The sequence below is a fragment of the Vespa crabro genome, chromosome 19 (assembly GCF_910589235.1).
Source record: "Vespa crabro chromosome 19, iyVesCrab1.2, whole genome shotgun sequence".
NCBI classification, from domain to species: Eukaryota; Metazoa; Arthropoda; class Insecta; order Hymenoptera; family Vespidae; genus Vespa; species Vespa crabro.
In genome coordinates this window covers 4,458,313-4,486,191 of record NC_060973.1, presented here as the reverse complement: position 1 = coordinate 4,486,191, position 27,879 = coordinate 4,458,313, and the positions used below count along the sequence as shown (strand labels likewise).

The window sequence follows — 27,879 nt, the reverse complement described above, 5'->3', positions numbered from 1 at the left end:
TTTAATTTATTTAATTCCGCGACTAGAGAACGATCATAATGACTTATGGTTTTTGTAACAAATTATGAATCTTATTAACAAATATTCTGGTAGTCCTAAAATTGTGTATTGCGTGTATTGGATAATCATTGAATGTGAAATTTGAATAGAATTTGGTTAATGAAAGTAAATATTAAATGAGAACGGTACGTAAAAATATCCTTGAAAATTGTCCTTCGAAAATTTTTCGAAGAGAAACGAACGATCTTGAGGTAGCAAGTTCCATGATCGATGGTGCTTCTTTCTCGTATTAAATACCGATCTCTCTCCCGTTTTGGTCCTTTCTTTTATAATACTTACGATCGGTCAAATCGAAAAGATGATCGAAAAAAGGATGAATTCTTGGCGAATTAAATTGCATATACCTATGTAAAGTTGGCATATTAAAAAAGAAAAAAAAAAGATTAAAAAGAAGAAATTAAAAAAGAAGAAAAAGAAAAAAAACAGAAAGAAAGAACTTTATGGGAAAATGTTTTCTCCGTCTCCCATCGAAGGAAGCGACAAGAAGAGCGATAACATATTTTCGTTGAGATGTTCGTCGCGATTCGACGCGAATGAATAACAGAAAGATAGCAAAAAAAAAATGATTGAATCGAGTTTGACTTTTTTCAATGGAATGTTTTTTTCCTTTCTACGTGTTCCATTTTCGATTATATTACATCACGCATGGATTCATGCGAGACCACGGCCGAACCGGTCTAATAGAGACCAACGTAAAAGACAACTTGACCAGTGAACGTATACGCAAAGAAATATCATCCAACTTTCCACGAAATATAATAAATCTATCTCGCGCGACATTTAATAATTATTAATTATGAATTTCTCTATTTATCGATTTTTTCCCCTTTTTCTTCTTCTCTTTTATTCTTTTTTTTCTTTTTAATTTTTTACCTCGTCGTCGTCGTCGTCGTCGTCGTCTTCGTCGTCTTCGACCAATAATAATAAAAAAGAAAGTAGATATTGCTGCGGTAACGGCTGTGGTTTTCGCGGCTCCTCTTTCTCACGGGCTTCCTCGTTTCAAGCCTTCCCTTAACGTTTCTAAAGACAATTGAAGAAAAAAGAAAAGTAAAAAAAAAAGAAAAAAAAAAGAAAAATCCACGAAAGAAAAAAAAAATAGTTAACGACCAATTTACATTTCCCGTTTCCGGGAATGACGATTAGATCGTGATCTACGATAATTTCGATCAACGAGACATTTACTCCATGAAAACTGCGTGATCAACGATAATTTGAATACAAATAATCGATCTAATTCGTAATAGATCCATCGAGTAAGGATTTAATGAAATTTGTCAATGATAATAATCGTCAATCGAATTCATCGTAGATATTTCCGTAAAATACAAATCGTTGATACACAACAACCGGTAGATGCATAAGTGGATTCGTCGAATAAAGAAAATGTCGAGTTGAATGCTATTAAAAAAAAAGAAAAGAAAAGAAAAAAAACGATTCAATATTTATTTCACAAATATATCTCTTTTTCTCAGACAAAACTAACAAAGATATACAACGTCGATCTTAACGGAGATTATTTAACGAATTATACGAATTAATTTCAACAGACGAAGTTGTCTTTTATCGTATTGAGAAAGACTTCTTGAACAGGTATCCCAAGTCTCTGTACGATATATTCTCGAGGACCTTCGATGTTACAGGTACCGAGAACTCGTTCTGTCCTTCCGGGTTACCTGAGCCCACTCACTTTCATCGGTACGATGACTCGCTCGATAAATTTTTCATTTTATATACATATATATATGTATATCTTTTTCTTTTGTATTTTTTCATTTTATTTTTTCATTTTATTTTTTCATTTTATTTTTTCCTTTTCCTCTTTTTTGTTTTATTTTATTTTATTTTTTCTTTTTAATAATAAACTTTCGTTCCGGTAAAAAAGATATCGATATAGGAAAATACCTTTTCAACGGGACTATTAATTTTTATTCGAAAACCTAGAATTAACAACGACTCCATATTTATTTATTCCAAAGATCTCGTCTTATAAGCGTATGTACATACATTAATGCGCATACAATGCATTTGTAAAAAGAAAAGGAGGGAGAGAAAAAAGAAAATAAAAGAAAAGGAAGGAAGGAAGGTTTGTCCTTACGCAATATTCCCAACGGCACATCGAAACGATCGTCCGGCTCGATTATCTCAACGTTGCGTGAGATCTCAACAATCTTTGTGAGATCATTTTGATGGAAATACGATCGGGTGAAAATTATAGATGGGTGCACGATATTATTCAAAGAATTATGAATAATCTATTTAAAAAGATGTTCGATATAACATTTTAAAGAGAAAAAAGAAAAAGAAAACAACAAAAACAAAAAATAGAAAAGAGGAGATAACATTTGTTTATTCATTTATTTAATCGAATCGATCGTTCCAATTATTTTCATTATACAATTGCAATATTGACACGTTTATCAATTATATTACAAATTATAATTTGAACATATATGCGTATGTTATTTTTATTTATTTATTTATCCATTTTTTTTTTTTTTTTTTTTTCATTTTTATATACGTAATCAATCAGAAAATCTTTTCCTTCGTATGTCAAACGTTGAACGGAACGTTAGCCCGTGTACCACGGTGTGGAGTAATTTCCTCTAGCGATTAATATCATTAGAATGCAGCAGCATTCGTAATTGGCCACGCTCGATTGCTAACACTTACCACTCGTAATGTTGCGTAAAGTGTGTTTCTATATAACTGTTCTTAGTTCTTGTGTTGCCGGATACGTTATGTCAGTTGATCAAAAATTTCGGTGAAAGTTCTATCGGAATAAGGTCGATTAATTAGTTGTTATCATTTACTTCATATTTTTCTTTCCTTTTTTTTTTATTATTATTATTATTATTATATGCATTCTCATAAAACATAAATTATCAAATATTGAATTGATATTTTACCTTAAAACACTTTATCCTTCAATCGATTTTTAACTGAGACTATTTAATAAATAAGCAAACAATACAAAATCTAATAACAATAATAATTAATTGATATTTAATGTGCTTGTTGTGTTCAGAAATAGAAAGAAGTTTAAATAAGTAATAGCCATTTATTATTCCGTTGCTCGGAACACACCTGGACCAATTAAATTTAATTACGTATAGTAGTACTAAACGCGTTCACTTTATTAGCAATTACGTCCAACTTTCATGGAATTTCGTTGGGAAGATAAATAGCAGATTTTTATTGTCTAAATTACAAAACGAAACATAACAAAACAAAATGAAAATCACACGTCAGATTATAAAAATCAGCAAGAGAGAGAGAGAGAGAGAGAGAGAGAGAGATTTTTTTTTTCTTAATGATACAAAATCTTCCTTTATATACATTATATATGTATAGAGTAGATCAAGTGTTTTCGTCTTCAAGAAAAATTTCTTTAAAAATTCTCATAAAAAAGAAATTGAATTTTCAAATTATCCAATGACTCGTGAACCCATCAGATATATATATATATATATATATATATATATATATATATATATATTTACACGCCTAAGTAACATCGAGGACTGTAATGAAAATGCGCTGAATTATTAATGAACGAAGGATTGAAACGATCGGTATTAGAAGCGCAGCGACATAACGGTAAAGAAAAAGAGAAAAGTTGTTTCCGTTCTCTCTTGCTTTAAGAGAGAAACTTCGAGTTAATAATACATTGTATACGCATTGGAATGGAGCTGGCTATCACTTTTGATTTTATTTAATATTTGTCATTGAAAGTAGTTAGAGAAACTAAACATTTCTAATGTCTACGTTTCACAGAATCTATTAAGAGAATCTATTAAGATTTGTTTTTTTTCTCAATCATTTCAAGAAGATTAGAAGGATCAATCAATTTTTCTAACAATTATGTCGATACAAACTATCGTATGATAGTAAAAAGAATTAAAAAAAAAAGTAAATAAATTTGATTAAACACTTTATAAAAGTAATTATGCTTTTTTTTCCTTTTTTAATTTTTTTAAAGAAAATCGGAATGATCAATATATTTTCCATAACAATTCTATCGATACGAACTATCGTACGGTAGTAAATAAATAAATAAATAAATAAAAATCAATACATTCTATTACTTCTATCTTATAATGAATACATTCGTAAAAATAATTACGCCGCCATGTCCGATAACTGTAAAACAAATAATTTTAAAAACCCCGTTATTTTGACTACTTTTACAATTCTAATGTTAATATTCCAATGGTATCCTCGTACGTCGGTCTTGAATCAGGATTATGTTGTAAGAGAGAGGAAGGAGTGAGAAAGAGAGAGAGAGAGAGAGAGAGAGAGAGAGAGAGAGAGAGAGAGAGAGAGAGGTGTCGTTAAATTTACGACAGAGTCGGCAAAGAACGAAGAGGAGCTTGATCGTGATCGAGAATAAAAACATACGTCGATCATTTTATTATCGGATCGTTTCGATTTTTCAATCGACTAACTTAAATAATAAAAGAATGTTACAAGCAAAATAAAAATAAAAAGGACACCATATAATAATTATTTCTCTTATGTATTATGTCCTTACAACTAGGGACATTCTTTTTTCCTTTCTATTTTTTTACTTTAATAAAGTTACACAGGATAAACACGTTAATCCGTACGCTTCGATAAATTTTCCGTGTATAATTAAAAATATAAAAAAAGAAAAAAAGAAGAATAAAAACAAAAAAGTAAAATAAAAATGAGTGATCGTAAAATGTATCCCTTTTTTTTTTGTAATTTAATTATTACAATTTCTTTATTCGCTTTCTTCTTTTTTTGTTCGTCGATCTCTTAGTTCTCTTTCTATTTTTTCTTTTTTTTCGTTTTATCGTTAAAAATCGAAACGCTTCGATAATTTCGAGTGATCGATTTCTCGGGATTTAATTCAAAATAAAAAACAAAATTAATAATAATGAGCCAATAAAAAGTTTGGCTTTTTTTCAATTTTTTCTACCTTTTTCTTTTGCAATTTTTTCCTTTTTATTAATTTAATTATTACGATTTCTTTATTCACTTTATTTTTTGTCCTTTTTTTTCTCCCCGTTAATTTGCTTTAGTTAGGTAATTTTCTTTTCTTGTTATAATATAAAAAAAGACAACAGAATCAAAGAATCACGACAGAAAATTACTTCCTCCGTAAGTATCTTGAGCTCGCTATCACCTGACAAAGAGACGTTAAACTGATACAGAAGGCGTGGCACGATTTTCTCCCACTTCTCTTCGATCCGCTAATAATCACAGTGTTTGCCACTTTCTCTCGTCGAGAAATTTTCCTGTCTTTTTTTTTGTCTTTTCTTCTTTTTTTTTCTTTTTTTTTTTTTAAGAAAGAAACACCGAACTCACGATTTGTCTCTTAAGACAATTTATTTTGTCTGTTTTCGTTCATTTAACAAATAATAAAAATAATAATATTTCAAAGAAAAGCAAACAATGAATAATCAATATAGTATTTACAATTATTATATTAATTAACAACGCTGATCGATCTAAACGATAAATCTATAAAGAATGAAATTTTGATGGAATAAAAATATGTTTTAATCCATCAAAATATATAATATTTGCATAACTTATTGATTTAATAATTGAATATAAATATTTAATCTATAAATAATATAGATATATATATATATATATACATATTTTTTTTCTCTTAATCGATTACATAATTCCTTTCTTTCTTTTCTGTTTTCTTTTTTAAATTTTCTTTCCACCTCCCCGTTTTCGTAGACTCTCGCGGCATAAAATTAATGCGAATAAACGATCGATGTGTAGCACACGTATAGAAAGGAATGTCCTTGCCCCGAATATGCATGCACGGTAGATTGTCGGTGTGTAAGTGCGTCTGATCGTGCACGTGTACGCACATAGAAAATCTTGTAGAGCCCGAGGAACGTCAAATTGCGAAGCTAGCCGTGCAATACGTCCGCGTTCTGCATTTTATATACGTATCCACCAATAAAAGGAGAGAAATTTATTTATCATCTTCTATATGTTTAATTCAATTATTATATAACTATATATATATATATATATATATATATATATATATATATAAATTGCAAACATATAAATGTTTACTACATAATAATATTTTTATATAATTTATATTTATTTATTTTATTATTTGTTATTAATCAAATTAAAGATATCATTCTTTTTTTAATATATTTTATCATATTATTTTATTTCATTATATGTTATATATATTATATTTTACTTCTTATTTACCATACTTATATATGGTATAATAATAATAATAATAATAATAATAATAATAATAATACCACGCATAGAAATGATAAATATAGGATATAAATGCAAGTTACATTGGATTGAATATTCATTTAGGAATAAATGAATAGTAAATCAAGGGTGGATGATTTTATTGGTTGATCATAAAGATTATGATTACGATCCAGAGCTCAAAGAACGAGGATCGATTAATGATATATAAGGAACTTCATTGATTCTCATTTTTTCAAATCTTTTTCTACTTCTTTCTTCTTCTTCTCTATTCTCTGTTTTCTTCTTTTTATTCTCATTAGATCGGTCCACCTTGAGAACGATCTTTTCTAACTTTAAGTCGTTGAATCTATCTATCAATGCTATTTTAGCAAAACACGTTTGCCAATCACGACTATCTAACATTATTTCTCAATCCTAGTTTAAGTATACGTTGGCAATACGTTGATGTTAAACACGAGCGAAAAAAAATGCAAAAGAAAAAAATAAAATATCTAAATAATTTAATGTACCAATTAAATAAAAAGAATAAAATAATTTATTTCTTTCAGAGCAAAGAAGAAATGAATATTTTAATAATGAACTTTTATAATATCACAAATTGAAAATTAAAAATAAAATTATGAAAAATAATATATCTACGTTCCAATCTAATCACAATTAAAAAGAAATTTTTTAATATTCTAAACTAAATATAAAATGAAAAAAATAATATATATATATATTAATATATAATATATATATAATAATATATATATAATAATATAATAATATATATATATATAAAATAATATATATATATATATATATATATATATATATATATCATTAAAATAATCATCCTAGTATAATATATTCAATTATTCTAAATCTGATCCTAATCAGATCATGTCCTAATATCGTAAACTAAACTATTCAAAGATTTGAGATAGATATAAATAAGAAAGAAAAAATTTATAAAATAATCATCATCCTAGAATAATATATATTTAATAATGTAAATTTAATTTGTATCCAAATAAAATCGCACCCTAATATTATAAATTAAACGATCGAAAAAATTCTTCATTAAACACACACACACACACACACACGCACTTATACATGCACATATATATATATATATATATATATATATATTTTATTTTATCGAAAAAATTTATTTCGTAAGAACAGAAAGAAAACAATCGAGAAAAAAGAAATCTTATCGATCTATTGATCCAAGAGAGAGACATAGAAAGAGAGAGAGAGAGAGAGAGAGAGAGAGGCTTCTCATCCATAGTTAGGATAAACTAACCGCAGTGAGTTAGTTTCATAAGACTCAAGCAAGAAGAGGATTATGGTAAAGCCATTTAGCGGGGCCTCGACCAACGGAAGTCAGGTGAAAACGGTTCGCAAACGTGTGTAGCCTGAAAACGAATCGGTACGTGAATACCCGAGCTTCCACATGTTCCGAGCAAGTGCTCGATCGATAGTGTTACCTCAACTCTCTCGTAGTGGTCATTCCTCCCTTTTTTTTCATTACGTTTTTATTTTTGTTTTTATTTCTCCTTTTTTTTCTTTTTTTTTCTCGTTTTTCTTTCAACTAAACCAACCACATTCATTCGACCGATTCGAAAGAAGAAATGCATTTGAAACGAAATTTGAAAGACCGAACTAACTAGTTCAAATGGTAACGCTTACGTAAATATATCCAAGTTATCACAGACCTGTTTGTTTCGTTACTATCGTCATCGCGTGAAATATATCGAGGGGAAAAGATAATTATAAATAAATGAAAGAAAAGAAAAGAATGGCGCGATAGTGGTAAAAGGTGGAGAAAGAAGAAATCGTTGATATTAGATATCTTTAGGAGAAAAAGTCTCTCTAGGATATCTTCCTAATAATTTACATTAGAAAGTAGCTTTTTAGAACAGCAGTTGGCAAAGTAATTTTATATCTTGCCTCTGACCTATTTTTAATTATTTTTCTCTTTTTTATCATCCAATTACTATTGAATATATGAGGGATGTTCATAATTTTTTAAATGAAGAGAAAGATAGAGAGAGAAAGAGAGAATTTATTGCTTATTATATGAAATAAATTTGTTATCCTTTAATTTGAAAAAAAAAGGAAGAAAGAAGAAAAAAAGAGACAGAAAGAAAAAATCCGTCAAAAAGTGAACGAACGAGAGTGCATGAAGGAAACTCTTAGCTTTCATCGTGACACGACTGACCTCGTGACCCATCCGCGATTTATACCTACCTCGTACTACGCATCAAACAGGTTCTACGGTGTTCTCGTAACATCGTGACTTCTCGCCTTCTGTGCTTAGATGGTATAATCAAGATTCTAGATTTTCTAATGCACACGAGAACTGCTTAAAAAAGTAAAAATAAAAGAAAACGACGAAAAAAAATTATACAAAAAATACAAAAGTAAAAATGCAATACTCGTTACTCATATCTAAAAAATAAATATATATATATATATAAAATATATAAATAATATATTATTAATAGTATATAATATATATATAATATATAAGTATACAGATAATACTTAAATTAAAAGAAAACTAATATATACATATATACATATAAGTAAATGAAATTTTTTTTTCTTTACTTATATATTTTAATATATTATATCATATTATATCATATTAATTGTAATTACAATGTAATCAATATATCATTACATTAAAATTTATATATATATATATATATATAAATATATAAATATATATATATATATAATTTAATTTAATTAAATATTATATTTAATATTTAATTTATAATATATAATATTTAATTTAATTAAATATTATCTATATACATAAATTTAATTAAATATATATATATATATATATATATATATATATATATATAAATAAAATTTCTTTTTAAGCAAACAAATCCTCAAAAGTGCAATAATAATGCGTTTGATTAAGAAAATACTTTGAACGCACACAAATGAACGAACGAATGAGAGTGCACCGACCGTACATACACGTTAGTCATCATATTCGTTTTAGATGTGAACGGCGTAGACAAAAACAGCCTTTCTAATCGGGGATCCCCCGATCGTAACCGCAAGCCGTGTTAGACTGCTTTCCTGTCAATGATGATTCGATGTCTTTTTTCTCTCCCCTCTTTCTCTCTATATGTATATGTGTGTCTCTGTGTATGTGTGTATGTGTGCTTTTATCGTTGCATCGATTCTAATCGTTCTACATTCGCATGAGTAAATTCGTTCCAAATGATCTAATCTTTGTGAATCTTTTTTTCTTCGTTTTGTTTCTTTTTCTTTATTTTGTTGTTTTTTTTTCTTTTTATTATTTAATGTATTGTTATCTTTTATATAATAAAATGTAGTGCGACAGGGTAAATGCAATTTTTTTATTCATTTTGATAAATGGAAAAAACAATCCATCGACGAAATTTTTTTCCAAAAAGACTTTACTTTTCGTTCCAATTTTCGAAGAGAGAGAGAAAGAGAAAGAGAGAGAGATAGAGAAAAAAAGAAAAAAAAAATTCTTGGAACGTGAACTAGAGCGAGTGACTTTCAAACTTGTTAGATCATGATCGACGATGAAAAAAGTAAAGTTTGATCCCTTTTTTCGTCTTCTTTTTCATTTTTTTTTCTTTTCTCTCTCTCTCTCGCTCTCTCTCTTTCTCTCTCGCTCTCTCTCTTTCTCTCTCGCTCTCTCTCTCTTTCTCTCTCTCTCTGTCTTTCTGTCTCTCTCTCTCTCTTTTATTTGCGATCCTATTCTCGACCGACAATCGTAAGTTAAAAGGAGAGCAAGGCTTTCGAGAATCTCGCGAACGAGGTAAATGTTATAAAAGAGAGAGAGAGAGAGAGAGAGAGAGAGAGAGAGAGAGAGAGAGAGAGAGAGAGAGAGAAAGAGAGAGAGTGAGAGATGGACAGGGAGAGAGAGAAAGAGACATTGATAAAAAGAGACGCAATCCAACGAAGGAAAGCTACGAACTTGGCTATATAACGGAAACGAATCCATTCTCCTAAGGAGGTCGATGACAGGAGGAGTGTAATAAATAATATATAAGTTTCCCATACAGAAAGTCAAGATTAAGTGTCACGCGCACATCGGAAAAATAGAAGAAAATAAAATAAAATAAAAAAAAAATAAAATGAAATATGATAAAATCTTAAATTTTACAAAAAATGTTTTCATATTTTTTCTTCTTTCTTTCTTTCTTTCTTTCTTTCTTTCTTTCTTTCTTTCTTCTTTTCTTTTTTTTTTTCTTCGCTCCAAATATTCCTCATAAGTTACGCAAAACCCAGAAGCAATTTTGTTAGCGATAAAAGGAAGTAAAAGATATATATATATATATATATATATATATATATATATGCATATAAGGAGAGAATGTACTTATTATATAAAAAAAGGCATAATTCCTACGGTATAATAATCTCTAATCTAAAATCTATAGGAAAGACTTTTCGGATCTTCCTGGAGAAATAATGTTCAATCATTATTATTAATGATCGATTTAATTTTGTTGTTAAATAAGATTCTACACGTGTTCGCGATTAAAAAGGGATTCTCTCGTAAGAGAAAAGAGAAAAAGAACAAATTGTTTCTCCCATTAATTTTTTTCTTTTTTTTTTTTTTTCCTTTTTTCTCCGTGTATAATTCCTGAGAACGACGAGAAAGAAAATTTTCGTAATGCAGGAACGAAAATATTGAATTGCAAATTAAATTGCAAAATTGCAGATCAATTAACCTACATACCGTTACCATCGATTTTACGAAATATGAATAAGGGGAGGGATGGAGGGAGGGGGAGGGGAGTGGAAGGAAGGAAAGAAACAAAAAAAAAATATGTATATATATAAATAAAATCGAGCGACGGACGATGATCGAACGTCGGAGAGATCAAAGGGCGCAACGTTCGAGTATCCGCGTGTAAGGTAATGAACGAAAAAAAAAAAAACAAACAAAAAAAAATTAAAAAAAATGAAAGGAAGAAGAAAAAGAAAAAGAGAAAAAGTTGTAGTAAAAGAGAAGAAGAAAAGGAGGAAGAAGAGGAGAACGAAATTGGAGCAACTCTCGAAGGCACAAATGCAATAAGGAGAGTTGACACGAGAGATTGTCGAAAAGAAAGTTAGAAGCCCGGTGGGAATGAATTCGTCTTACGGTACTCTTTCTTCTTCTCTCTTTTTCTCTTCTTCTTCTTCTTTCTTCTCTTCTTCTTTGTGCCGAATATGAACATGTTCGGTAACGTTGTTATATGCAATTTTAAAAATAAGGGAATCATTATCGACGATGAGTGAGTACGTATGCATGTGGGTGATCCTGCAAAAATTTTTTTAATTGCTACTGTCAAAATTTTCAAAGGAAAGATAATAATCAACGACGCGAGACTAATGTGAAGATGAATACGCACAAATTTTTTAATTGCTATCGTTGCTAAAAGAACGTCGACGTCTTTACGTTTGCGACAACGATAAGGGGGAAAAAAGAAAAAGGAAGAAAAGATAACGATATAAAAAAAAAGATAAATAAATAAATAAATAAATAAATAAATTGAAAAAGAATATGTCTAGATGGTAAAGTTTCGATATGAAAAAAAAAAAAATGAAATCAGTGTAATTTAATGAAAAAAATGTTAAATGTTAAATGTTAAATCGATCGATAATCTCAAAGTCCATAATCTCTAATAGTTTTGTAACATGTGTATCCTGATATTTATATTTATAAGTACGTGTTGTATTTGATTGGTACACTGAGAGAGAGAGAGAGAGAGAGAGTAAAGGGTTAAAAGAGTTAAATAGCTTTTGCGATACATCGTCCATATAGTGTATATATAGTTCATAGTGTGTGTGTGTGTGTGTGTGTGTGTGTATATATATGTATTCAATTATTGCAATATGCAACACATACAATGCATATATGTATATCATACGATATGTATATTATATACATAGATATATATAAATACATATTGTGAGAAGGTTCTCCTCACAAGCAAGAAATTTCTAAACGAGACTTTTAGAATGGCACCTTTGTCACGGTGCACGATTTCCATTATACGGCCTGTCGAGTATCCGTGACTACTCGGATTGCTTAGAATGGTAATTTGCGATGTCCTCTTTGCTATCGATCGTCTAATGCGTCTGCGGTCGTCGATGAATAGAGAAAGATGTTCTGTGATTAGAACGGAGAACAATATAAGTAAAGATTTTCTTTTTCATTATATTTTTATCTTTTTTATTTTTAATTCTTTTCGTCGTACGACAATAATTTTCACTAAAACATAGATCCTTTCGTGGAAAGAATGAAGAATTTGTTATTTAAAAAAAAAAAAAAGAAGAGAAAGAAAGTTTTTTCTTCTTTCAAAGCATTTTTTTTGAATTTATCGAATCAGAAATATTTTTCTAAGCAGAGAAGAAAATAATTTACTTCTCTTTTTTAAAAGAGAATATATATATATATATATATTTTTTTTTGTTTTAATATTTGTTCCTTCTTGAATATGTCAAATTTTTTCCCATACACACGTATAGATCGTTCCTTATTTTATTTATTTTTTTCTCTTGATTACGATATAAAATTTATTCTTCCTTCTTTTTTCTTTGTCACAAAATGTTCACTTTTTCTCTCTTTCTTTTTTTTTTGTTTCTTTTTCTTTTTCTTCTTCGTTTAATATGAAATTACGTCGACACGCTTGTACGAGTACAACCAAGTATCGTAATAAATATATACCTACATATACGGCGAAGTTCGAATTACGGTGACATCTCGAACGCGACGAGAAGTAGTAACTTTTCTTCGTCAGTGTTTCACGAGACGGAGAATTCTAGATCGCCATGTTCGACCGTCCGTGAAAATTTCACTTGAAATTACGGGCACAGCCTCCACCTCCTTTCCTCTTCTCCTCCTCTTCTCTTCCTCCTTCTCTGTGTCTTTATTATACGATGTGTTCGAATAATCGACGTTGAGAATAAAAAATATATATATATATATATATATCCGCGAAACAGCTAATCCGTTAGGGTACGAGTGAGTGAACACGAGAGAAATCGATATATCCGTACGGAAGGGGAAGGAAAGAGGATTGGTTCCATCTTTTTCCTTACTTGAGTTTAGAATTTAATCTCTAATGCACTTTCAGAACCGGTCTTCTGTTGTACATTAGAACTCTCTTGCGTCCTATTTCGATAAATTCTCTTTTGATTTGTCTATTTGTTTATCTTTCTTTCTTTTCTTTTTATTATTTAGTCTTTCTCTTTTCTTTCGATTTGTTTCCTTTTTAGAACAATGCGAAATAAAAATTTCACTTGTACTTAAAGTTAGACGACGTTGTTGTTGTTGTCGTTGTGTTGTTGTTGTTGTTGTTGTTATATACCGTATTAATATACAATTAAGAATATACTTGTACAATCGTGAGAAATAACAAGTATTATATTCGAAGAACGAAACTTTCTTCTTAAAAGAATAACTATTAAATCACGACTTTCTACCTCGATTTGATCGAGTTCAACAATATATTGGATTAAGTGAATTTCCTAATAAATAATAATGATAGTAATAATAATAATAAATAAATAAATAAATAAATAAATAAATAAATAAAAGAGAGCTACGTGAAATGTCTCGTAATTATAACAAAATGTAGGAAAAATGAAAATGCATTTGTATGGAAATTGTATCACTTATCTATGTAAGACTTAAAGAGAGAGAGAGAGAGAGAGAGAGAAAGAAAGAAAGAAAGATAATTAATTATTAACGAGCGTTCCTCAGCTCGTCCAGATTAATTAATTAGTAATGCCTGCTTCAAAATGGCGAGCTCTAATTAAAACGTGACTAATCCTAGATTATTTCCACGTTAATAATATAATCCACGTGATCTGTCTTTTATGATCGAGCGAACAAATCTGCCAAGTGAAAATCCACCTGCGAGAAAAACGACAACAATAAACAGACGAATGAATACGCACAACGAGGTTCTCGCAATTGCAACTACATATTATCATTATGTTGAGTAAGAAGCCGAGCAAGAATGGATAAGAAAAGGAAAAAAAAAAGAGAAAAAGAAAAGAAAAGAAAAAAGAAAAAGTGAAAACCCGGATAAAATCGTTCGATTCGCGATATTTTAATTGAAAGGCTTCGTCTCTCAGGAAATTTCTCATTTTCTTTTTTTTTCTTTTTCCTTGTTTAAATCATAACGAATCTATTCGTATCTTTCTTTTCCGGTTGTCATAAAAAAGAAAAACGAATCAATAAACTTTGGTTTATCATCATCAAAAAATCAAGCAACAAGGAATACATAATTTTTTACAATTATTTGGAAAGAAAAGGAAGTACAACTTTAAAGCTTATAAAATTATAAATAAAATACAGCATATTAAAATAGATAAATAATAAAAAAAAGAGATTATATGTGTCAAAAAACGCAAAAAAATGGGCCTCTCGAGTGGAGCACAGATATTTTTTTCCTGAGCGGCTGCTTTGAAAGTCCAATTAAGCTATCCAGAAAAACCTTTATGAAGAAAGATCAACAACCTTTCTTACGAATATTTCCAAATCTTAATTTATTCCTAGGAGAGAAATTGGAATTGAAAGAGAAGGGGAGGCTTCTTTTCTTAAACCACACACGCCAAACAAATTCTTGCAAGCGACACAATTTAAAGCTTCATTACCATATTTGTAAATTTTGATATACACATATATATATATATATTATATACATGTATATATATATTATATACATATATAATAATATATATATTATTATGTACATATATATTGTAATCTAATTTATTAACCTTAAATCTAATTTTGGTAGTTTAATTTATACAGCTCATCATATTTAATATAACTTTTGTTTTTCTCCTTAAATTCTAACGTTAAATTATATTTTATAATCCCCTTTCCCATTAGAGAACAATAAACCTTTCCCTTATGATCCAAAATCTTCAATTTCATTAGTTAATAGAATTAATAATATAATATTTAGAGAGAAATTTGTACACTTTAATTTCTTTTTTTCTTAAAAAGCTATTCCTTAAAAATTATAACGTATACCAAATTACCCTGTATAAGTTTTTATTTACATTATAATAATAAGTGTATTGTTTGTTTCGCTTGACAAGGGGGAACACAACAGCGATATCATTTCTGGACGTGTAAGGGATATAATAAAAAGCCTTTAATATTTACTAAATATAACCAATTGATGATCAAAATTTAATTTCTTTAGAAAAAACCTTATGGAAAAACACAACCACCGTCAATACCCAATCTATATTTTTGTAAATGAAAAGGCTTTGATAAAATTCACCCTCCTTCAATAGGACAACAAACACCATCCCCTTCCTCTCTTCCTCCCCTCCTCTCCTTTCTCCCCTTCTTTTCTTTGTTACGTATGCACGGTTGGTATACACAATTAATATCTGATCTGGACCGGGATTCGAACCCGGGATCTTCCGCTTTCCAGGCTGTGCTTTAAACCACTGAGCTATCGTAGCCCCCGACATCTAACATACTCGCATGTGTACTTATATATGTACTACAAATATATATATATATATATGTACTACAAATATATATATATATATATATATAATTAGGTCAAAGGAAATTTCCCTTTTACAGAACGACATTTTATTTTTATTAAAATTAGAAACGTATACTTTTTCGTTTAAATTAAAATCTTATTTAATTAGATTAAAAAAATTAATAAAGAAAGAAAAAGAAAATTAAACAATAAATAAGATCTATTTTTTAATTGTTTTGAAAATTATTTGAAAAAAAAAGAACTAAAGTAAATAAATGAACAGAGAGATAGAAACGAAGAGGCATGTGAATTTTTTCTGAGATCGCACGGCAATTGATTGTAAAATAACCGCAAAGAACTTTCGCCGTTTGTTTTGAATTCTCTCTCTCTCTCTCTCTCTCTCTCTCACTCTCTCTCTTTCTATCTGTCTATCGTCCTGTCTAATCGATGCCACGAATTCATATTTCAAGTAGATTTCTTTTCTTTCATGTTTATTCTCTTCTTTTCTCTCTCTCTCTCTCTCTCTCTCTCTCTCTATCTATCTATTTATCTCTCTCTCTATCTATCTATCTATCTATCTTTCTATCTATTTATCTATCTATCTATCTACCTATCTCTCTTTCTCTTTCGAATCAGCCTCCAGCGCCAAAGTCGTGCCTAACCTCAGGCTAGAAACGTTCGTTTAATAATTTTTCAAATAAAATCGTAATCACGTTTCATCGTGTACATGTTCACACTCCTGTACGTTCACTTTCTTTCCAGGTCTCGAGCAACAGGACGATTAGGAGGCTATTGCTTGCCTGCTTGGCGGTATTCCTCCTGTGTCTTTCAAATCAGGCAGAAGGTATATCATTTTTTTTTCTATTCTTTTTTTAATTTTAAAAGATAACAAAAATTAAAGCAAAAATAAAAAGCAAACAATTCTATTCTCTTATACCTGCAAACTTATATATTATAACTGTAATTTTATTTATTTTGTAAAAGTATTTGTACACACGAATATCTTATTTCTTTCTATAAATAGATTCTTTTTTCTTTTATCATTCATAAAATAAATTTTATCGTACGTAATGAAATATGTATAATGGATAAGTAAGCTTGTTTTTATTCCGATATAGGTGCAAGGAAAAGATTACGAAGGCCCACTACATTAACACCATCGATCTCGAACGATCAGGAAGTATCGGCTAGTGTTAACAGGTTCAAGGTCACGCGTAATCGCGTTAACAATAAGAGCACAAAGAATGAAATCCAACCTGGGAAGACGAATGATTACAAGGTACATCGTACAAATTTCATGTAAATATGTAGATAAATTACACGTGATAAATATTTTGTTTATCTGGACACTTCATTGTTTCTTCTTCATTATTATTACCGTTTTCTTTTTTCTCTCCCTCTTCCTCTGTTTTTTTTGAGATCTTTTTTTTATTCCTCTTGGATCCATTCAACAATTTATCTTTATCACTAACAGGTCGTGTGTTACTACACAAATTGGTCACAGTATCGTACGAAAATTGGTAAATTCATGCCGGAGGATATACAGCCAGATCTTTGCACTCACGTGGTTTTTGCATTTGGATGGTTGAAGAAAAATAAATTGACAAGTTTCGAGTCGAACGATGAAACCAAGGACGGTAAAATTGGTCTTTACGAGAGAATAGTGAACCTGAAGAAAGCTAATCCGTCTCTGAAGATTCTACTTGCTGTCGGTAGGTCAATCTATCTGATAAGAAAGAGAAGAAACAAAACAAAACAAAATAAATTCTTTCTTTTTCTTAAAAAAGAAAAAAAAACTCTTCTTTTTATAAACGCTTGAAAATTGTTTTTTGCGAAAGGTGGATGGTCTTTTGGCACGCAAAAGTTCAAGGACGTATCATCGACGAGATACGCTAGACAAACATTCATATACAGCGCTATACCATATTTGAGAGATCGAAATTTCGACGGGCTCGATATTGATTGGGAATATCCGAAAGGAGGAGACGACAAAAAGAATTACGTTCTATTATTGAAGGGTAATGACTTTTTTCCGAAAATTAATACACTAGAAAAAGTAAAAAACGTTTATTAATATTCTTATAAGATTATACGTAAACACGCGTTCGGTCAACTTCATTAATATTTTTCAGAACTTCGCGAAGCCTTCGAAGCTGAGGCACAAGAAAAAAAGAAACCGCGTCTTCTATTAACAGCTGCCGTACCCGTTGGACCTGATAATGTTAAAGGTGGTTATGATGTGCCGGCTGTTGCCAGGTTAGGATATTTTCTTTCCTTTTTTTTTTATCTTTACTTTCTTTTTTTTCTACTTTTTTTCTTCGATTTTTTTCTATTCATTACTTCGCAAATACATTTCATTTTTATTTCCTCTCAATTATTCGTTTCTTCGTCTTTCTTCTCGTTCGTTTACTTTTTTTTCCTTTTTTTATAATTACTTCGCCTCTTCGGCCGATCTTTATACCATATCCACTTAATTTTTTTTTTTTTCAATTTCCTCATTTCCTTCCGTTCGTTCAATTAATTTCTTGATCTTTCCTTTTCCTTCATATCTCTAAATCCTCATAAAAATAAATATCTTCATAAAATTTTCTCATTTCACGATAATCGTACTATCCATTTAATTCATTTCTATTCTCTCATCCTCGTTTCTAGTTACTTAGACTTCATCAATCTCATGGCGTACGACTTTCACGGTAAATGGGAAAGAGAAACCGGACACAACGCTCCGCTCTTCGCATCATCCTTGGATTCGGAATGGCAAAAACAATTGAGCGTTGACAATGCGGCATCGATGTGGGTAAGATTGGGTGCACCAAAGGAAAAGTTGATTATCGGTATGCCTACATACGGTAGATCGTTCACTCTGTCAAACCCATCGAACTTCCGTGTACACGCACCGGCCAGCGGTGGTGGTAAAGCTGGAGAATATACCAAGGAATCCGGTTTCTTGGCTTATTACGAGGCAAGTCATTAGTTATTTAGCAAACTTTCTTCTTGTCTATGCTTGAGTCCGTGTTTATGTATGCGTATAGAGGTTTGCGTGCCAAATCGATCATGAAATAAGAAATTGATCAAATTGATTTGCGTTAACGATAGATTTGTGAGATGTTGCAAAACGGAGCAGCTTATATATGGGACGACGAGATGAAGGTACCATATTTGGTGTACGGTGATCAATGGGTAGGCTTCGACGATGAAAGATCTATAAGGAACAAAATGCATTGGCTGAAATCTACTGGTTATGGTGGTGCCATGATATGGACGGTCGACATGGACGATTTCAATGGTACTGCTTGCGTCGGAAACGTCAAGTATCCATTGATCGGCGCAATAAGAGAAGAACTAAGAGGTATCTCACGAGGACCGGATGCCAAGGACGTCGATTGGAGTTCAGTTGCTACCACCATCACGGAAACTATTGTTAAGAAACCAGAACCTTACAAAATTTCTATCTCCGACGCATTGAGCAAGGCTAAGAAAGTACCAAAATTAACTCAATTGGTTATTAATACGCCAACGAACGGTTAGTAAAATTTCACTCGTATCGACTGAATTATTTCTAATCGGAAGCACAATGGCATTTGTTTCAATAATTTCTCATTTTACAGAAAGAGAAGCGCAGACCATTTGTTATCTGACTAATTGGTCTCATAAAAGACCAGGCCTTGGTAAATTTTTGCCCGAGGACATCGACCCAACACTTTGCACTCACGTCGTCTATGCTTTCGCGACCTTGAACGATCATCTGCTCAGCGAAGGAAGCGATCAAGATGTTGAAATGTATAAAAGATTGATTGCACTTCGTGAGAAGAACCCAGACATAAAGGTATTATTGTTACTTTTTCTCTTTTTTTTCCTTTTTTTCCTTTTTTTATCATCTTCATTGATATACGATGATTCGTCAGATATTGTTAGCTATTGGAGGCTGGGCCTTTGGATCGACACCCTTCAAAACATTGACTAGCAATACTTTCCGAATGAATCAATTTGTTTATGAAGCCATAGAGTTCCTCAGAGAATACAAATTCGACGGATTGGACGTTGATTGGGAATATCCACGGTAAATAAATATCGCGATAATAAAAAATTCACTTTTACAAATTGTTACAATAATTTTCTAGAGGAGCCGACGATCGTGCTGCTTATGTGAATCTTTTGAAAGAACTCAGGCTAGCTTTCGAGGGCGAAGCAAAGAGCTCTGATCAGCCTAAATTAATTTTATCTGCGGCTGTACCGGCCAGTTTCGAGGCTATAGCTGCTGGGTAAGTTTTGTTCGAAAGAAAAAAGAAAAAAAAAGAAAAGAAAAGAAAGAAAAAAAAAGGAAAAAAAGAAAGGCGAAAAGGTAAAATTTATCTTCTTTCGTTTGGTTATTTTGTTTCGCTATAAAAAAAAAAAAAAAAAATCGACGATAACTCGATATATGCGCATTTAATCGATTAGATACGACGTCCCGGAAATATCCAAGTACCTCGACTTCATCAATGTGATGACGTACGATTTTCATGGTCAATGGGAACGTCAAGTTGGACATAACAGTCCTCTTTATCCTCTTGAGAGTGCAACGAGTTATCAAAAGAAATTGACAGTCGTTAGTATATTTGCTTCTCGATCGATTATATTTTTTTAATGAAAATTTTATTTCATATTTATTACTTTCCTTCTTTTTTTTTTTCTTTTTCAATTCAATTTTTTAGGACTACAGTGCACGAGAATGGGTGAAACAAGGTGCACCAAAAGAAAAATTAATGATAGGTATGCCAACTTATGGCAGATCGTTTACGTTAGTTGACGAAGACAAATTCGACATTGGAGCGCCTGCCTCTGGTGGTGGTATTCCTGGTAATTACACGAACGAAGCCGGATTCTTATCCTATTACGAGGTAAATTTATTTTTTATCTATGATTTGAAAAATGATGATTTCATATTAATGAGAACAGTTTATAAGAAATTTATATGTCGGTTAGGTATGTGGATTTTTGAACGAAGAGAACACGACTTTGGTATGGGATAGCGAACAACAAGTACCTTTTGCTTACAAAGGTGATCAGTGGGTTGGTTTCGATGACGAAAGGAGTCTTATAAACAAAGTACGTATAAAAATAAAAAAAGACAGACTAATTTATCCTAAGAAAAATTTAATAATTCTCTTTAATCTCTCGATTTAGATGAACTGGTTGAAAGAGGAAGGTTTCGGTGGTGTCATGATCTGGTCAATCGATATGGACGATTTCCGTGGATCATGCGGTGCCGGAAAATATCCACTGATCAAAGCAATGAAGAAGGAATTGCAGGATTACAAAATCAAATTGGAATACGATGGTCCATACGAGAGTTCCGTTAGAAATGGCAAATACACTACGAAAGATCGTAAATATAATCAATGAAATTTTTTTCCATTCAAATAATACAAATATTCATCGACTATCAATTTAATTTGTATATTATCGTTATTGTTAAAGCGAACGAAGTGACCTGTGACGAAGAGGACAATCACATATCCTATCACCCAGACAAAAGCGATTGCACGATGTATTACATGTGCGAAGGTGAACGCAAACATCATATGCCCTGTCCAGTTAATCTCGTTTTCAATCCCAACGAGAATGTCTGCGATTGGCCGGAAAACGTTGAGGGATGTTTGCAACACACGCAAGCGCCGCCTTTGCGAAAATAATTAAATGAATAAGAGAGAGAGAAAAGGAAGGAAAATTATTTTTGCATAAAACAAGAAAAAGAAAAAAGAAAAACTGCGGCATTTTACGTGTGCGATAAAAACGGAAAAAGATGGATAACAAGGATGATAAGGTCTTTATCATCGAGTTTTATCAGCCCTGTTTTCAATTCAGTAGATAGATAGATAAAAAAGAAAAAAGAAGAGACAGAGAGAGAGAGAGAGAGAGAGAAAGAGAAAGAGAGAAAGAGAGAGAGAGGATGAAATTATGAAAAGAGAAAGAAGATACGCTACCTTCGCATAAAAAAAATTATAGTGGATATTTGCCCCTCCTCCATTCCCCTCCCCCTTTCCACACCGCCCCCTCACACCTGCTCTATTTCGATTTTCGATTATTACGTTTGTTTTTTTTTTTTTTTATTTCGTCGTTCTTTTTGACACGCGATATATTTCTATTCCCTTCCAAGAGAACCTCCCTTTTTACTTGTCATTTGTATAAAGCATGGACGAAATCACGAGGTATAGTTGTTTGTAAATAAAGAGAAATATAACAGACATCTAACGCCGAACAATTTCTAATCTTTCGTCTGAATTTTTGTTATTTTGTCTGTTTTTTTCTTTTTCTTTTTTTTTTTTTTCTTTTCATCTAGAATAACTTCGTTTAAAAGGATCGAACGAGAGGTGACAATTTCGATGTATAACATTACATAAAAATTTGTATAATTGTTAATTTACATTTTGTTTTTTTCTTTTTTTTATGTTAATTTTTCATTCATCAACGCATACTCTCACTTGAAAGAAAAAGATTCTTTCGAACGTTTGATCTTTGCTCTAATTTATATGAAATTTATTTGAAAAATAGTCGAATATTAAAAAAAAAAAAAAAAGAAATTACTTCTTGGCAGTTTCTAGGCACGATCTAACCGAGCTTAATCTAAGTCTGATATCTTTCAATTTCCTGTAGAAATTTGAATGAATAAAACGCCTATAGTCAGTCAATGCTTCATACTCCGTCAATAATTGTAATTTCGGTTGCCATTTATCGATAAAACACGGTTTTTTAAACCCCTTGTGGTAGGCAACCCTTTAATACACATATGTTGTACGAAGTAACATGTATATAGGAGCTTAAAAAATTTCTTATATATAAATAACACTTTTAATTGTAATTAACGACGGATTATAAAGCGTTGCCTATTTTCAGGCGTGTTACTGGATAATAAAAAAACGATTAATATTAATTTAGAAAAAAAAATCATTCATACGTGTTAACTTTTTCATACGCACATTGTAATGTGCTCACGCTTACACATATGTACGTATATACAAAGCACTCCCCGATACTCCGTATACTCCGTCAGCTAATCTAACTTTTTAATCAAAGTTAAAAAGATTCTGAGATTCGAACGCACGTTCGTTGTATACCAAATCCGAGGCGCTTTTTTATTTTCCTTTTTTTTTTTGTTCTCGCACACACTCTTTCTGTCCTTGATTTTCAGATTGCTTTCTCGAGCTCGTGTGACAAAATTACAAAACGGTTAACTCTTTCATCAGAGATGAAATATAACGAATCATTTAGCAAAAAGCAACAATACGATGAGTTGAATAAGAGCTAACCAAGTCCTAGCCAATCTCTCGTAATTGCCAGAGCTAAGTGCGGATGCTTGACATGCGGTATGAGGCGTTCCCAAAGTCAAAAGAACTTTATCAGACGAATATGAAGGTGTTGTCTCGGTGCAAACAGCTCTACCAGCAATAGTTCTTAATTGTCTAGCGTCTGATTGAGACGCTGTATGAATCTGACGAGATTCTCGAAGCCATCTTCGTAGCCACAGGCTAAGCCAAGCTATTTCGCAATCGCATTCCAAAGGATTCCCTGATACTTGTAGTCCACCTGTAGGATAATCAAATATTTTTTTATATATACATGTATATGTGTGTGTGTATATATATATAAAATACAGCATGAATCAACTTATTCCATATTACCTGCGACCATGTTGGTACCAACAGTCTCCCAAGAAAGATTTCCATATATGATCGATGGGCTCAACTCGTTAATGTGATTGTTCCTCAAGTCCAATGTCAGCTGTGTCAATCGCTTTGTCAGCGATAAGAATATATCAGATTGGAATCTTCTTACGCGCGTGTTCTTTATCCTTAGTATCAATTCTCCACCTTCGATCGTAGAAAATGCTTCGGAAGATATCACTTCTAGATCAGCACCGGTTATCGTTAATTCTCGTAATTGTTTCGTGAATGCATTTTGTATCTGATGCTTCAACAAGTGTTCCGTCACTTGTATCTCAATCGTTCGCAATGGTAATCCAATCACCATGTCACGAAGATTGAATCCATCAGCTAACGGCCAGGTTTGCAATTTAAGATGCTTCAAATATCTCAAAGAACGAAGGCAATCCGTATCGACTGCTCTCGTTCTATTCAAATTTCTCAAATCCAACTTTTCTAATCTGAGATAACCGAAAAAGCTTTCCTTCGTCAATTCCTACGACAATAAAAATAAAATCAGAATCAAGATCAAGCAATGTCCTACGATCGATGATTAAAATTCATTTGTTTACCTCTATTGGATTACTAGAAACATCAAGTTCCCGAAGTAAATTTAATCTGACGCTTGGCATCGATGTCAACGAATTATTCGTTAACAGCAATATCTTGAGATTCTTCAAATACTGAAACTGACCGTCGGTTGTGCTCTCGATATTATTAAAGGACAAATCTATAATATTCAGATTTATCAATGGAAAAGGTGAGATAATTCTCAATCCAGAATTGGCAAGTGAAAGTTGTCGGAGATTAGGCAGATAATGAAAGAGTTCTTTGAAATTTGCTTGAAGTGTGTTATGGGAGACATTCAGGTTCAACAATTTTCCTAAAGACACAAACGAATTGTCCGGTAAAATGGTCAATCGATTTCGTGCCAAATTCAACGATATCATTTGCGACGTTGGAAAAGCAGTCGAATCCAAATGATCCAAAAAATTATCGGCCATGTTTAAATCTCTCAAGGTGTAACCAACTTCCATAAACGATGGCGATGGTACGACTGTGAATTTGTTATGACTAAGATCGAGAATCTCCAATCTAGTACCTTCGAAAACGTCCCTAGGTAAAGATCGGATTTTGTTACCGGAGAAATTTAAGATCCTTAAATTTTTTAAGCTTCTGAATTGTTCGGTAGACAATTGAGCTATCTCGTTGTTACCCAAATCAAGTTGTTGAAGAGATTGCAAACCATAAAATGATTGTTTTCTTAATCCTTCTATCTTATTGTTCCGAAGATTCAATACTTGCAGTTGATTCAGAGCAAAAGTTCCTGCAAATGAATCGTTATAATCAAACGTGTTATCTTTATAAAAACGTGTCATCGATTCTTTTACCTGATTCAAGACTGGTAATAAAATTGTTACGTAGATCGAGGGTCAATAAGTCCGGTGTACCGCAAAATGTGTCGGTTGGTAAATGCGTGATATTGTTGAAACTAACATCAAGATGAGTCAAGTTGTTCGTCGTTGATCCAGAATCGATGAAGGATATGGCATTGTAAGAGACGTTCAATGCAAACTCAGTACCACCGATCTCTGAGAAAGCATCTAAATCTAAGACGGTCAGTCTGTTGAATTCTAAATGTAAAAATCTTAGACTTGATAGACCGTAAAAAGCATTTCTATCCATTTTATATATTCTATTGTATGCCAATGATATCGTCACTAATTTTGGACAATCCATGATGGAATCGGATACAAGGATTTTTATGCGATTACCAGTAAGATCTAACGATCTCAATTCGGTCAGATTATGAAATGTCGATTCTGGTATCATCACGAGAAAATTATATCCCAATTTGACGTCCCTCAATTCTGGATGAACGCTCGATAAAAATATTCTTTCGGGTAGGTAATGCAATCTATTAGATTCCAAATTGATGTAACGCAATTGTTGAAACGAATAAAAAGCTGTTGGTTCGATCGATTGAAAATTATTATTGTCGAGAACCAACCAAAGTAGATTGCTCAGAGGTCTTAATGCACGTTGAGGAAAATTGTCCGTTGCAAATGCAAAACTCAGCTCCAATATATCAAGACTCTTTTCGATCCCAATGAAACAGTCATCGTCGAGCTCGGTGAGATGATTAAATGACAAGCTGAGCTCTTTCAATTTACCTGAATTTTGTTTTAAATGAAATTAATAAAACCTTCTCGTTGATATATGTTAGATGTATATTTATGAAAATCACAACGCACCTGCTCCTTTGAATGCTTCCGCTTTGAGTTTGGTTAAGAAATTATTACGAAGTAATAAAATCTCGAGATCTTCAGCCCAATCGAAGTCGCCTGACTCCACGTGAGAGATCTTGTTGTAACCGAGATTTAAATGAAGCAATCTCTGACACCTGTCGTCCGAAGTAAACAATTAATTTCAACCCATACGTATACACACACACACACACACACACACACACACATATATATATATATAATTACTACATTTCTACATTACCAATTAGTACACATTTTCCAACTAGCCTTTCTCCATTAAAAAAAAGAAAAAGTACCTGGCTAAAGCAGCTGAAGGCACAGCGTCCAAACTATTTGTGGCAAGCGAAAGAGCCTTCAAATTTTCAGCGAAATTTTGAAAACTCTCGCTCGAAATATTACGTATGTCGTTGTTGGCCAAATAAAGATAGGACAATCGTTTGAGTCCATTGATAGCAACCGGCACGCATGGTAAATCATTGTTCTCCAAGTTCAAATACTCCAAACTGTTTTCCAAACTACGAAAGGCATCGTCGTCGATATTTCTAATGCCATTAGATGAGAGATGAATCCTTCGAGCCTCCAAACGATCGAATATACCGGTAGGTAAAGATGTCAACTTATTGTTGTCCAAATTGAAATCATTGATCTTAAGTGTTTTATTAACGGTGGTTAAAGCATGGATCCATTCGATCGAATTTTCACTAACGTCGATCAGCTCCAAGCTTGAACTTTGGAATACCGGTAATTCCAATTGCTTCATATCATTTCCACGAAGATAAAGCCAATCTAGATTTATCAATGTACCTAACGACGATGGAAATGATTTAAGAAGATTATTATTCATGCTAAGTGTATGAATGTTAGGTGGTAAAGATTCCTCAGCAAGATTTTCGATATTGTTATTGTCCAAGTTGAGCCAGACGAGAGAATCGAAGGTTGAAAATATTTTCGGTACTTCGATGATGGAATTATCACCGAAAAAACCATTGCGTAATGTACTCTTCAAATAACCCCAGTCACCTTCGAGCGATGTCAAATGATTGCTAAAAAAAAAAAAATAAAAAATATTCTTTTAGCAATAATGATAACTAATGATATCGTAATGAATCTTACAAACCTGTGCATGTTCAGCCAATTTAATTTTTTCAAATCTCCAAAAGTTCTAAACGGTATATCCTCTAAAGCATTGTAACTTAGATCCAACGAACGAAGACTATCGGCCACGACTCTAAAACAGATCTTAATTTATATCATTGAGAAAGATCGAATAATATGATCGAATGAAAATCATTAATTACCGAAGAGAGGTATCACCGATACTGACAAGTCGATTACTCATTAATCCCAAAGCTTCGACGCCAATTGAACTTTCGAGTGCATCATTATCAAGTATTTGCATCCCAGATCCGACTATGTCCAATTGGGCGACGTAACTCACTGACACATCTAAAGTCGTATCGCGTTTAATAAATCATTGGAATTATAAGCCGTTGATGGAGTCATTGTCAAATAAGAAAAGGTGATACGTACCGGGAAACCTAGCAAATGGTACTCCCATACAAGTGATATCCATCTTCGTGAAGTCTTCATCGTCCTGCACCCAACACATACACATAGTATTAAAGGTGCACGGTACATTGTAAGATTCGATCACGTTAGAGATACAATTGATCCAAAATAGAACACCGACGAACCAAAATTCCTTCCGCGATGACATCTGCACCAATCGCAAATAACAATCAATGATTTTCTTTCCGAAGGGAAAAAAAACTTCAAATATGTTGTAAAAGAGAAGAAAAGAAGAGAAAAAAAACAACGGGGAAAGAATAAGAAGTGAAACGAACCTTCGACGAGTCAAACGAATAAAAAAATTCTTTCAATTAAGAAATCATTGATCGGATGAATTTCGTTCGGATGGCCAACGAATCATTTTAAAAACGTTCAAATTTCAATCTTGCCTTCATATTCGTTTCTATCACACGAACCGAAAAACATTTTGGAATAATTCACTGATAATAATTCACTGATAAGTTCAGTTCAACAGTCAGGTTGAGTTCGTTCACGGTTAGTTCCTTTGTAAAGCTCAAATGCCATCGACTCGCTAAACTCGCGCAAGCGCCTCGATGA

The 27,879-nt window shown here is 31.8% G+C and overlaps 2 protein-coding genes across 4 annotated transcripts in view; one reads left to right on the top strand and one right to left on the bottom strand.

The window, feature by feature from the left end:
- The window catches only part of LOC124430634 (chitotriosidase-1), a 25,704-nt gene extending 3,670 nt beyond the window's left edge, over window positions 1–22,034 (top strand). The window contains exons 1-16 of one of the 2 annotated variants that reach the window (XM_046977499.1): window positions 12,748–16,476; window positions 16,563–16,644; window positions 16,919–17,079; window positions 17,275–17,512; window positions 17,639–17,818; window positions 17,933–18,056; window positions 18,453–18,762; window positions 18,897–19,323; window positions 19,409–19,626; window positions 19,706–19,860; window positions 19,922–20,062; window positions 20,241–20,388; window positions 20,495–20,680; window positions 20,766–20,888; window positions 20,967–21,168; window positions 21,261–22,034. In XM_046977499.1, coding sequence (XP_046833455.1) covers window positions 17,329–17,512; window positions 17,639–17,818; window positions 17,933–18,056; window positions 18,453–18,762; window positions 18,897–19,323; window positions 19,409–19,626; window positions 19,706–19,860; window positions 19,922–20,062; window positions 20,241–20,388; window positions 20,495–20,680; window positions 20,766–20,888; window positions 20,967–21,168; window positions 21,261–21,475 — 2,613 coding nt within the window. In that variant the 5' untranslated portion in view covers window positions 12,748–16,476; window positions 16,563–16,644; window positions 16,919–17,079; window positions 17,275–17,328 and the 3' untranslated portion in view covers window positions 21,476–22,034. Of the gene's footprint in view, window positions 1–12,747; window positions 16,477–16,562; window positions 16,645–16,918; window positions 17,080–17,274; window positions 17,513–17,638; window positions 17,819–17,932; window positions 18,057–18,452; window positions 18,763–18,896; window positions 19,324–19,408; window positions 19,627–19,705; window positions 19,861–19,921; window positions 20,063–20,240; window positions 20,389–20,494; window positions 20,681–20,765; window positions 20,889–20,966; window positions 21,169–21,260 lie in introns of those variants that run through there. The other variant, XM_046977498.1, reaches the window with a different exon arrangement.
- Window positions 21,852–27,879, bottom strand: LOC124430633 (chaoptin-like). Of its 2 annotated transcripts, XM_046977495.1 has the most exons (10): window positions 27,597–27,879; window positions 27,283–27,469; window positions 27,051–27,198; window positions 26,870–26,980; window positions 26,049–26,795; window positions 25,738–25,886; window positions 24,874–25,656; window positions 24,055–24,809; window positions 23,462–23,978; window positions 21,852–23,366 (listed from the first exon to the last, which is right to left on the bottom strand). In XM_046977495.1, exons 2-10 carry the CDS (start codon window positions 27,467–27,469, stop codon window positions 23,044–23,046), a joined length of 3,720 nt encoding a protein of 1,239 aa, XP_046833451.1. In that variant the 5' UTR covers window positions 27,597–27,879; the 3' UTR covers window positions 21,852–23,043. The 2 variants fall into 2 exon arrangements, with proteins under 2 accessions (XP_046833451.1, XP_046833453.1); XM_046977497.1 differs by lacking the exons at window positions 27,283–27,469; window positions 27,597–27,879 and having other exon boundaries at window positions 26,870–26,991; window positions 27,051–27,192.